Genomic DNA, 13,052 nt, shown 5'->3' on the forward strand with positions numbered 1-13,052 from the left:
ATTGTCTTTCTCTGATTGACTTATTTCACTTAGCATAATACACTCTAGTTCCATCCATGTCATTGCAAATGGCAAGATTTTTTTTTTCTTTTTGATGGCCAAGTAATATTCCATTGTGTATGTATACCACATCTTCTTTATCCATTCATCTGTCAATGGACATCTGGGCTCTTTCCATAGTTTGGCTATTATATAATGCTATAAACATTGGGGTGCAGGTGTCTGTCCCTTCGGATCACTACATTTGTATCTTTGGGGTAAATACCTAGTAGTGCAGTTGCTGGGTTGTAGGGTAGCTCTATTTTTAACTTTTTGAGGAACCCCTGTAATGTTTTCCAGAGTGGCTGCACCAGCTTGCATTCCCACCAACAGTGTAAGAGGGTTCCCCTTTCTCCACATCCTCACCAAAATCTGTTGTTTCCTGACTTGTTAATTTTAGCCATTCTGACCAGTGTGAGGTGGTATCTCATTGTAGTTTTGATTTGTATTTCCCTGATGCTGAGTGACCTTGAGCATTTTTTCATGTGTCTATTGGCCATTTGGATGTCTTCTTTGGAGAAATGTCTGTTCATGTCTTCTGCCCATTTCTCGATTGGATTCTTTGTTCTTTGGGTGTTGAGTCTGATAAGTTCTTTATAGATTTTGGGTACTAGCGCTTTATGCTATATGTCATTTGCAAATATCTTCTCCCACTCTGTAGGTTGCCTTTTGGTTTTGTTGATTGTTCCCTTTGCTGTGCAGAAGCTTTTTATCTTGAAGAAGTCCCAATATTTCATTTTTGCCCTTGCTTCCCTTGCCTTTGGAGACGTGTCTAGCAAGAAGTTGCTGCAACCGAGGTCAAAGAGGTTGCTGCCTGTGTTCTCCTCAAGGACTTTGATTCCTGTCTCACATTGAGGTCTTTCATCTGTTTTGTGTCTTTTTTTGTGTATGGGTGTAAAAAAATGGTCCGGTTTCATTCTCCTGCATGTGGCTGTCCAGTTTTCCCAACACCATTTGTTGAAGACACTGTCTTTTTTCCATTGTATATTCTTTCCTGCTTTGTCGAAGATTAGTTGACCATAGAGTTGAGGGTCCATTTCTGGGTTCTCTGTTGTGTTCCGTTAATCTGTGTGTCTGTTTTTGTGCCAGTACCATACTGTCTTGGTGATTACAGCTTTGTAATAGAGCTTGAAGTCTGGAATTGTGATGCTGCCAGCTATGGTTTTCTTTTTCAACACTCCTTTGATTATTATACAGGGTGGTCTTTTCTGGTTCCATACAGATTTTAGGATTGTGTGTTCCAACTCTGTGAAAAATGCTGGTTGTTATTTTGATAGGGATTGCATTGAATGTATAGTTGCTCTAGGTAGCATAGACATTTTATTTATTTATTTATTTTTAAGATTTTATTTATTTGAGAGAGAGAATGAGATAGAGAGCATGAGAGGGGGGAGGGTCAGAGAGAGAGGCAGACTCCCTGCTGAGCAGGGAGCCCGACGTGGGACTCGATCCCGGGACTTCAGGATCATGACCTGAGCCGAAGGCAGTCGCTTAACCAACTGAGCCACCCAGGTGTCTGGTAGCATAGACATTTTAACAATATTTGTTCTTCCAGTCCATGAGCATGGAACGTTTTTCCATTTCTTTGTGTCCTCAGTATCTTTTATGAGTGTTCTAGAGTTTTCTGATGACAGATCCTTTGCCTCTTTGGTTAGGTTTATTCTTAGGTATCTTACAGTTTTTGGTGCACTTGTAAATGGGATCCGTTCCTTAATTTCTCTTTCTTCTGTCTCATTTTTAGTGTATAGAAATGCAACTGATTTCTTTGCATTGATTTTATATCCTGCCACTCTGATGAATTCCTATATGAGTTCTAGCAATTTTCAGGTGGAGTCTTTTCCACATAGAGCATCATGTCATCTGTGAAGAATGAGAGTGTGACTTCCTTCTTTGCCCATTCAAATTCCTTTTAAGAAATGGGGTGTTTTAATAGTTAGACAACACTTTTTTTCCTTTCTGTTCTTTTATCTGGTCTTCAAGTGCACAGGACTGATGATGGCAACATTATCTTGCTCCCTATTTCATTGGAAAAGCTGTTAAATGTCATCATTAGGTGTACTATTTGCAGTAGGTCTTTGGTAGATATCTGTTGTCAAGCTAAGTTCAGAAGTTCTTCTCTGATCTTGGTTTGAGGTGTTTTGTTTATTTTTAAAAATCCTATATGAAAAAAAATCATATATGAATGAACTATATAAAGTAGATAATACAACAACTTGGAAGGTAGATACAATTATTATCCTCATTTTTTTAGATGAAAACTGAGGCACAAAAAGATTACACAAACTTGCCCCAAGTAGCTAATAAGTTATAGAGCCAGGATTCAAACCCAGGCAGCCTGGCTCCAGACCGATGTTTATATTTTCAGTCTAAAATGTGATTGATAGAATTTTTATAATATATATCTGATTCATGATCCTCTCTCAAAAAAGTTAACCAAGACTTTTTATCGTATGTTTTAGCTGGTTCATATTTTTTAGACATGTTTGTTTGTTTATTTTAGACCAAACTAGAAATCCAGAAGGCCCTTGCAGAAGATTCCACTGTATATGAATATGACAGTATTTATGATGAAATGCAGAAAAAAAAGGAGGAAAATAATCCCAAATTGATTTTGGGAAAAGACCGAAAGGTTTGTAGCTGAAAATACAAATTTCTTTGACCTCAGCCTGTATTTTAAAGATTTATTTATTTATTTTAGAGTGAGAGCATGCATGTGCAAGTGAGGGGTGGGAGAGGGTAGAGGGAGAGAATCTCAAGCAGACTCCCCGCTGAGTGTGAAGCCTGACACGGAGCTTGATCTCACTACCGTGAGATCATGACCTGAGCTGAAATCAAGAGTTGGACACTTAGCTGACTGAGCCACCCAGGTACCCCTTGACCTGCATTTTATATCTTAATCTTATTTAGCATGAGGAATGATCTGAGAAAAAGCTTTTATAAGGGTATTTGAAGTGTGAAGGGCCCCTAGTTCCAGATAATACAGTTTTGATTTAGAACCCACAAAGCCCTGCATTTAGTATCCTAATAGGAGTGAGTAAATTATCTAACAATAAAAACAATAAGTTTAGATTTTTTGTTTTACCACCTTCACAAATTTTTGAACTTTTTTTTCTTAGAAAGTCTTTGTATTAGGGGCACCTGGGTGGCTCAGTCGGTTGGACGTCTGCCTTCGGCTCAGGTCATGGTCCCGGAGGACCGGGATTGAGCCCCACGTTGGGCTCCCTGCTCAGCAGGGGGTCTGCTTCTCCCTCTCCCTCTGCTCCTCCCCCTACTCATGCTCTCTCTCGATCTTTCTCTCAAATAAAAAAAAAAAAAAAAAGTCTTTGTATTAGAAACTCCTCTTCCTGTTCATATTTTTGTGTTTTATCATCCTCTCATTTCTTTATTGCTTTCAAGCTGGTAACTGAATCATCTGCACATATGATCATATTTTTAGTTTGAAAAAATAATTGAGAGTGGGGTCTTGATATAAATTCACACTATCATTCTTCTTCTTTCACAAGCACAGACTGATTTTTAAAGATCTTTACATTTTATAGTATGTACAAGTAGGGTAGTGGTGTAAAATTATAGCTGTTTTTTTTTTTAAATAGGCTCCATGTGGAGCCCAGTGCAGGGCTTGAACTCACGACCCCGAGTTCAAGACCTGAGCTGAGATCGAGTCGGACACTTAACCAACTCAGCTACTCGGGAGCCCCCATGTATTCTTTTAAATAACCGTATTTCAACTAATGTGAAAAACTAGTAAGAACCTTTCTGATTCACTGATCTGTTGAAGTATTGAGATAATACCTGTAAAAAGGGTGAAAACACAGTGGAAAAATTACTTAGTTTGAAATTTTAAAGTAAAATAGGATTTTGAATAATTTCTGTCTTTACACTTAAATTTTTCTTGAAAAGAATTTTAGTTTCAGTCTTGCTAGTTAAATTTATATTTAATTTTGAGATGATGACAGTCCCACCTATTTGGACTAGCCATTTTTATCCTAATAAATTCATGATAAAAACAGAATATTCTTAATTTTTATCCTTGATTCTTCCCTAAATCTTATTTTTTCCTCTAGCCCAAGTATATTCACAACCTACTAAAAGCAGTTGAGATCAGAAAAAAGGAACAGGAAAAGAGAATGGAAAAAAAAATACAGAGAGAACGAGAAATGGAGAAGGGAGAATTTGATGATAAGGAGGCATTTGTGACATCTGCCTATAAGAAAAAACTGCAAGAGAGAGCTGAAGAGGAAGAAAGAGAAAAAAGGGCTGCTGCACTCGAAGGTGAACTGGAAGAGGGAGGGGGGGAGAAGGAAACAGAAGCAGCAAAATTCTGCCCTGTGGTTTCGCCATTTGCTCTGTCCCTGAACTTCTAGATTATAATGTTGTGGTCCTCATTTGTGTATATGAACTCGAGGTGTTAGATACGATATTCTATGATATTATAAAACGGAGAAAAGACAATGACTAAAAACATAGCTGTACTTTTATTTATTTTTTAAAGATTTTATTTATTTATTTGACAGAGAGAGACACAGCGAGAGAGGGAACACAAGCAGGGGGAGTGGGAGAAGGAGAAGCAGGCTTCCCGCTGAGCAGGGAGCCCGATGTGGGGCTCGATCCCAGGACCCTGGGATCATGACCCAAACCAAAGGCATACGCTTAAACAACTGAGCCACCCAGGCGCCCCATAGCTGTACTTTTAGTAACTATTACTTCTATTGGACTTTTCACATCTCTCATTTTGTTTCTTAAAACTATGGCCATTACAAGTCATTGCCTTAGAAAATAATTCCAAATGGAAAAAACCTTTATTATAAGTCATACACCACACGATATTTGTCAGAAGCAATATAAACTAAGATTTAAATCCTACTTATATTTTCTGGGTTTAGAAAACTAGAGTAACATCACTCAAGGAACTGGGTGGGCCTTCAGAAAAAGAATAATGTTAATTCAAGAAAGAACAAAAATGTGCAGGAGCCAAAGAATGTCTTAGGGCTTTACTTCAGACTTTCTAATCGTGGTCATTTCTCAAGATCTAAGTACATTGTATACTTACAAATAACTTAATTGGCAAGTGCTCATAGAAGTTTTAAATAGAAGGAAATCAAATCTATAATATTCTGTCTAGGCATGTACTATGTGTTTATATAGAATACCAGTTGGCAAAATTTCTGTGAAGGACCAGGTAAGTAAATATTTTAGGCTTTGTGTACCATATGATCTCTGCTGGAGCTACTAAATTCTGCCTTTCTAATGGAAAAGCAGCCTTAAACAATAAATGAACAAGGCTACATTCCAATAAAAATTTCTTTACAAAAACAGTAGGCCACATTTGGCATGCAGGCTATGGTTTGCCAGCTAGATCCAAAGAGTAGTTGATACACTGTGTATGTTACATTCTCTGTACCTCTAAAACTGAACTGTGTTGTGCCTTGTTGAATCTATTCCTCTCACTTTTGCTTGCCCTCTCTTAGCACGTTTGGATGTAACCAAGCAGAAAGATCTCAGTGGATTTTATAGACACCTATTAAATCAAGCAGTTGGTGAAGAGGAAGTACCTACATGCAGCTTTCGTGAAGCCAGGTGAGACGCGGCATATGGAATAGTAGAAGAAAGATTCCTTTCATGATCTGTGGTTGTGGGATCATTTTAACCCTCTGAAAGATAGAGGATTGCAGCACTGCATATTGTGTTGTCAGCCAAACCTGACCTAATTGAATTGCTAGGGATTTGCAGTTTCTTAATTCAAAACCTACGGATTACATGTATGTTCAAATAGTATATAAGAGAAGTGGTTTATTTCCGTAAATAGAACATGGCCTCTATAAAACAGAAGATTCACGTATCAACAGCTAGAAATGCACTACCTGATGTGTAGCCACATTGCAAATACTCAGTTGCCACATTTGGCTAGTGGCTACCATATTAGATGGCACAGATACGAACATTACCATGTCTGTAGAAATGTCCATTAGCACTGGCGTAGAAAGTAAGGATTGGAGGGGTTTTTTGATAAAATTATAAGATATTGTAGGAATGGTGAAATGACTGTCATAAGTATATAGCTGAAGGTAAAAGGGAGAATTTGTCTTAAGCTTGTATCTGAGTAAATGGTTTTTTGGAACAGAAACATTCATATTAGAGGATCTAAGTCTGTGTTGCTGGGAAAAGGAAAGAGTAGAATTAAGGCTAAAGAGACAGAATTAGATTTATACTCCACCTTCCCTCCCCCCCTCCAAATGCTGGGTTTGATTACAAAATTGATGAAAATTGTGAGTCTAAGAAAATATATTTGAAGACAGATTTTTGATTGGAAAATTAGAATTTCTATTAGAGTTTCATCTGGAATACTTGTGAGGCCAGCCATGAAACTCCATAATGTCATTTAATAGTTGTACTTTTCTCAGAGTCTAATAATAGAATTCCAAAGTATTAGATAATCCTTCAGCCAAGACAGTTCTGCCAGCAGTTCCCAGAGAACCACAGTTGTTCTCTTAGTATGATTATTATGCAATCAGTAAGAATGAACATGTGGCTAATGTAAATAAATGAGCCGCACTTATCAGTTGGGAAAATGTAGGTGATGTAAACAATTTTTAGTGTTATTGATTGTAATCAGATGGATTCACGTATTCGTATTTTGTTGTGATAGGTGCCAGGGGGTAATACCAGGATGCTCGTGCCTTTTTAATCATAAGAGATTATTTAGTGATATTTAGAATTAGATTTTGCTGTGAAAATATCTCAGCTATTTCCAGGACTATTCTTGAATTTTTTAAAAAGAAAGGAATAAGAATCCAACAAAGAGCTGCAACTTGAACTTCATGTTGTGAAAATAGTACTTAGATCCAGAATATATCTTACTTTTCCCAATTTTTCTTTGTCATGCTTAACAAAAATGAAGACCTTACACAGACTTATGCCTAAAGATTCTAGTGGTCCAATACAGAAAGGCTCATTTTCTCTATTTCACTTCTACCTTTTTCTGAAAATATTCTGAATGGTTAGAAAATACTAGTTTGGGGGCACCTGGATGGCTCAGTGGGTTAAGCGACTGCCTTTGGCTTAGGTCGTGATCTCAGGGTCCTGGGATCGAGTCCCACGTTGGGCTCCCTGCTCATCGGGGAGCCTGCTCCCTCTGACCCTCTCCCCTGTCATGCTGTTTCTCTCTCAAAAAAAATAAAAAGAAAATACTAGTTTGCAGATGTTTACAAGGTAAATAGACAGCACCTTTTTGCATTTAGTAGTTGCATTGGTTTAAGTATTGAGAAAAATTATATGAACACTTCATGTGCTTATTACTACAGTGATAATGTGGCATTTTGTGTTATATTATTTGTTTTAAGGTCTGGGATAAAGGAAGAGAAATCAAGGGGTTATTCTGATGAAGTAAGTTCAGAGAACAGAATACCACATGAGAAATGCAGTCTCCAAACTGTTGTGCAAGCAGAAGAAAACCCAGATGCAGACAGTGACTTTTATGCTAATAGTGAGGATGATGAAATGGAAGAAAATAATAAAGTGAACTGCAGAAGGAAAAAGGTCACAGAGACCTCCGAGAGTGACTCCAAGCATCAGAGAAATCAAGCGCACTCACGGTCTTCTAGTGAAGAAAGAGAGCATGGTACCAAATGCCACACAAAAAGGTCCAAGTCAGGAGTTCATGAGAAAAGGGAAGATCAGCACCAAGAGAGACAATCCAGGGATCATGAGAACTATTACACTGACCGTGGTTCCCGAAAAGAAAAGAAGGATTCTCAGAGGCACAGAGAGGTCAGTCACAGAGCTTCTCACTGGAAGAGGCATGAACATGAAGATAAACTGAGGGGAAGAGACCAAAGAGAAAGAAATGACAGAGATTGGAAAAGGGAGAAAGACAGGGAGAAATACTCCCCAAGAGAACAAGAAAGAGATAGACCACGAAATGATCATGACCGACACAATGAGAAAGGAGGAGAGAAAGAAGAGAAAAGCAAAGAAAAGGAAGAGCATATGAAAGCAAGGAAAGAAAGATATGAAAACAGTGATAAGTACAGAGATAGAGAACGAGAAATAAGTGTTCAATCTTCAGAAAGAAGCCGAGACAAAAAAGAAAGCAGCCCAAATTCTAGGGCAAAGGATAGGTTTCTTGACCGGGAAAGATCCAATAAAATGAGAAATACGGAAAAGGACAAAGAAAGAAACCCAGAAAAACCCTCCAGTTCTGAAACATCCCTGGGAGCAAAACACATACTCACAGAGGGATGCCAAGAGATGGGCAAAGAACAAGAGAGACCACATGAGGTGGGGAATAAGTTTGCAAAACGAAGCAATGAAGAAACTGTAATGTCGGCTAGAGACAGGTACCTGGCCAGGCAAATGGCACGGGTTAATGCAAAGACGTATATTGAGAAAGAAGACGATTGATAACTGCCCAAATAGAAAGACCTGTGGAAGCACAAAAATTGTAACTCCTGGACCATGGTGTGTGAAGGCACAAAGGAGTGTGTTAACAGTGGTTGGGAGGGTATTTTTTAATGTATTTTCAGAATTCATTTTTGGTTAAGTAAAAAATAAGTCCTTTTTTCTTGAATGTTTGAGTGAATTGATATATATATTACCAATACCACATTCTTGGTTGTAATCAAGCCACTTAAAGAATGTTAAATCCCTATAGTTACTTAATGAGGAAAATGGGCTCCACTGTAGCTATTAAAAAATAATTCAAACAACTCCCTAATAATGTTGGTTTTGTTGCAGGGAGGTGTTAGGTTATAAATACTGTATTCTAGATAAAAATATGGATTTCAGGGGCGCCTGGGTGGATCAATCGTTAAGCGCCTGCCTTCGGCTCAGGTCATGATCCCAGGGTTGTGGGATCGAGCCCCTCATCAGGCTCCCTGCTCAGCGGGAGGCCTGCTTCTCCCTCTCTCACTCCCCCTGCTTGTGTTCCCTCTCTCACTGTCTCTCTCTGTCAAATAAATAAATAAAATCTTCAAAAAAAAATTTTTTTTTAAATGTGGATTTGAACAATAGAGACTATTGTTATACTTCACATTCTGAAATTTGTGTTAATGTATAATGGATCATACATCTTGTGTAAGTAACTTTCTAGCTCACAGCACATTTGGCTTAAATGCAAATAAAAATAGTGATGTGTTTGTACATTTAATTCATGCTCATATTTTATTTTAAAAGTATGTCATTTATGCCACAATTCCTCTTTTATTTTTTTAATTTTAAAAATCACTTTAATTCTGATCCCCTATCAAGTTAGTAAATTGGTTATGTTATTTCAGTCAGTTTTAGGTAAGGGTAAAAAGATGGAGACATTTAGTCAAAATGAAGTTAGCTAAAGATTCAGGTAGCCTATTTAAGAGCCTGTCTTATTTTATATACTTAAGAAACTTAACATTTGGGGGCACCTGTGTGGGTCAGTTGGTTAAATGTCTGACTTGATTTCAGCTCAGGTTGTGATCTCAGGGTCATGAGATCGAGCCCCATGTCAGGCTCCTGTGCTGGGTGAGATTCTCCCTCTCCTCTGCCCCTCCCCCTGCTCTCTCTCAAAAAAAAAAAAAGAATACTGAGTTTTAGAAAAGACATAATATTAAGGATCAAATTTAGCATTCGTAAATCATTTTATTATAGCTTTAAACCCAAAAAGGGAAAGTAACAAGAAATCTAATGCCCATATCTCTTGACTGATACATTAAATATCAGTTGCATCCGAATAATTTAAAAAGATCAGTGATGGGGCGCCTGGGTGGCTCAGTCAGTTAAGCGTCTGCCTTCAGCTCAGGTCATGATCTCAGGGTCCTGGGATCGAGCTCCATGTCAGGCTCCATGCTCAGCGGGGAATCTGCTTCTTTCTCTGCCTCTGTGTGCGCTCTCTCAAGTAAATAAAATCTTTAAATAATAAAATAGATCAGTGACAGACACTTAAAAAGCACTGAATACATGTACACAGAGGGAGTCATATAACTGAAAAAGTTCAGGTGAGATGATGGAAGAGCATGAGTGACAGGCTAAAAATCTTCAACCTTGATAGGGGAATATGGTTCCTTTGTTGGAGTTGTTATAAGTAGAGCCATATATTAGATTAAATTTTTAAAAAGATTTTATTTATTTGACAAAGCACAAGCAGGGGGAGCAGCAGAGGGAGAGGGAGAAGCAGACTCCCCACTGAGCAGGGAGCCCGATGTGCGGCTCGATCCCAGGACCCTGGGATCATGACCTGAGCCGAAGGCAGATGCTCAACCAACTGAGCCACCCAGGCGCCCCTAGAAAGATTAATTTAACTATAGTATGTAAGCTATAGTCAAGGAGGGAGAGACTGGAGTTAAATCTGATAAGAAATTAGATTTCTTTCCCCCAGTAGTTCAGAGACTTTCACAAAGCAGCTTGGATGCTTTGGATAGGAAAAGCTATATATTACTCTTAACAAAATTTGACATAACTCAGGGACGAACTACAAATTAAGGGTTTTCTTTTGATCTCCAGATTAATAGATGTTTTTGCCTCTCTGGCATTCATTTTACCCTTTTCTGAGAACAGTGCCTTGGTTTTCCCTTGGGGAAGTACCCCTTCACTACTTAATCCAGTGGTTCAAATGGGGTTGAAGAGGCTCCAGGAAAGGTATGTGACTTAAGCGAGGCCAAGTCAGACTTAAAGAGATGTTTTCCACTACCATTGCCGACTTCAAAGGTGAGGTAAGTCCAGAGTTGTATGGGAGAATGAGTGCCTCACTGCCTGACAGGCTAATTGGTTAACACGGAATGAACACATCCAGTGCAAAAAGAGAACATTACCTGACCCACAGAAGCTCTCTTCACACCCCTTCCTGGCTTCCTTATTACCCCTTCCCCTTTCACTTTTTTTTTAAAGATTTTACTTATTGGAGAGAAAGCATAAGCCGGGGAGGAGCAGAGGGAGGACAAGCAGACTCCATGCTGAGCATAGAGTCCGATGTGGGGCTCGATCCCATGACCCATGAGATCATGACCTGAGCCAAAACCAAGAGCCGGAAGCTTAACTGATCACCCAGGCACCCTCTCCCACTTTGACTTTTAACACCATAGATTAGTTTTTCTTGTTTTCTAGATTTTATAGTACTTACACATTCTACTGCAGTTGGACATTGAGTTATTTCCTGTTTGGGGTTATTATGAATACACTTCTAGGAGCATTCTGGTCCTTGTCAAAATTTTAGCATGTACATGTATATGTTTTGGTTGGGTATTTCCTAGGGATGGAATTGCTGACCCATAGGTTATGCATAGTGTAGCTTTATTAGGTACTGTCAGTTATCCAAAATATACATCATCAATGTATTCTCATACATTGCTCCACGTTCTTGCTTAAACTTGGTAACTGTTTACCTTTTGTCTTTTGAGTTTTGTCGTTCTGTTGGGTGTGATGATATCTCATGGTTTTGTGGTTCCCTTATGGCTGCCATATATTTATGAGCATTTGAGTATCTCCCTTTTGAAGAGTGTTTCTTTTGTCTATCTTGGAGGGGTTGGGGCTATTATCTGCCTTTTTTCATGACCTAAATGATTTTTTATTTTTTTAGAGTGGGAGAGAGAATCCCAAGCAGGCTCCATGCCCAGTGCAGAGCCTGATGTGGGGCTTGATCTCAACCCCAAGATCATAACCCAAGCCAAAATCAAAAGTAAGACATTTAGGGGCGCCTGGGTGGCTCAGTCGTTAAGCTTCTGCCTTCGGCTCGGGTCGTGATCCCGGGGTCCTGGGATCGAGTCCCACATCGGGCTCCCTGCTCAGCGGGAAGTCTGCTTCTCCCTCTCCCACTCCCCCTGCTTGTGTTCCTTCTCTCGCTGTGTCTCTCTCTGTCAAATAAAATATTAAAAAAAAAAAAAAAAAAAGGACATTTAACCAACTGAGCCACCCAGGCGTTCCAATTCTTTATATATTCTAGGTAGGAGTTGTCTTTGCAAGTAATTTCTCCCCCTCAGTGGTTTGCCTTTTCACTCTCAATGGTATCTATTAATGAACAGAAATCTTTAATTGTCATAAAGTTCAAGTTAATCAAAAGTTAAAATTTAAAGCTCACTTCCTCAGTTGCTTAGACATTTGAAGATGTCAATAGCGGCATGTATCTAGTGGCTACCATATAGGAAAGTGCAGATTTATATAACATTTCTACCATTGCAGAAGGTTCTGGACAGCATTCTTCTAGAAGCATAATGCTTCTACAGTAATGTCTACTTTTCACAATTAGATTTACCATGCACCTGGAAAGAATGTTTTATATAGTATAATATGGGGAGTAAGATTTTTTTCCAACTGGGTAGCAAATAGACTCATCGGTGAGTGAAAATTTGTTCAAATTAAAACCACAATGAATACCACCAAACATCCACCGAGAATGGCAAAAATATTTAGATACAATACTAAGTGTTGCTTTCGACATGGAGCAGTAGTCATCTACGCTACCAGTGGCAAATGAACTTGTAGAACCTTTTTTGAAAACAATGTGGTGATGCACATTTTCTATAACTTGTGTTTTTCCACAGGTGCACCAGGAATTTTCATAATAGTGTTTTTCATCAAACCAGAAATAACCTAGAATGTCACCATTAGTAAATGAATCTGGTATCTATATAAACACAATACAGTGAAAACACTAGAGCTACACACAATTGGGATGAATTTCACAGTATTGTAAGAAAAAGTAATTTGCTTTGTTATTTTTAAAAGAAGCAAAATGATACCATATATAGATACATGGTAAGTAAAACTAAGAAAAAGCAAGGAAATGATTGTTAGAGTCAAGATTCATGATACAAGAGAGGTACACACAGGGCTTCTAGATGCTGACAATGTTCCACTTCTTGACTTGGATGGTAGTTACTTGGCTGTTCTTCTCATTGTAAATATGTTTTATATATTCTGTACGTGTAATATATCTCAACATTTTTGTAATCTTATTTTTTTTTTTAAGATTTTATTTATTTGACAGAGACAGCAAGAGAGGGAACATAAGCAGGGGGAGTGGGAGAGGGAGAAGCAGGCTTCCTGCC

At 38.5% G+C, this 13,052-nt stretch overlaps 1 protein-coding gene across 5 annotated transcripts in view; it reads left to right on the top strand.

The window, feature by feature from the left end:
- NSRP1 (nuclear speckle splicing regulatory protein 1) overlaps positions 1-9,184 on the top strand; it is a 30,997-nt gene extending 21,813 nt beyond the window's left edge. For all 5 annotated transcript variants that reach the window (XM_081805502.1, XM_006734534.3, XM_081805503.1 and 2 more), the window contains 4 exons: positions 2,540-2,668; positions 4,104-4,311; positions 5,508-5,616; positions 7,380-9,184. In XM_081805502.1, the coding sequence (XP_081661628.1) occupies positions 2,540-2,668; positions 4,104-4,311; positions 5,508-5,616; positions 7,380-8,439 (1,506 nt within the window). In that variant the 3' untranslated portion in view covers positions 8,440-9,184. The remainder of the gene's footprint in view (positions 1-2,539; positions 2,669-4,103; positions 4,312-5,507; positions 5,617-7,379) is intronic.
- The last annotated feature ends 3,868 nt before the right edge of the window (positions 9,185-13,052 follow it).

Source organism: Leptonychotes weddellii, chromosome 15, assembly GCF_054177405.1.
Source record: "Leptonychotes weddellii isolate Sample4059 chromosome 15, ASM5417740v2, whole genome shotgun sequence".
Classification (NCBI taxonomy): Eukaryota; Metazoa; Chordata; class Mammalia; order Carnivora; family Phocidae; genus Leptonychotes; species Leptonychotes weddellii.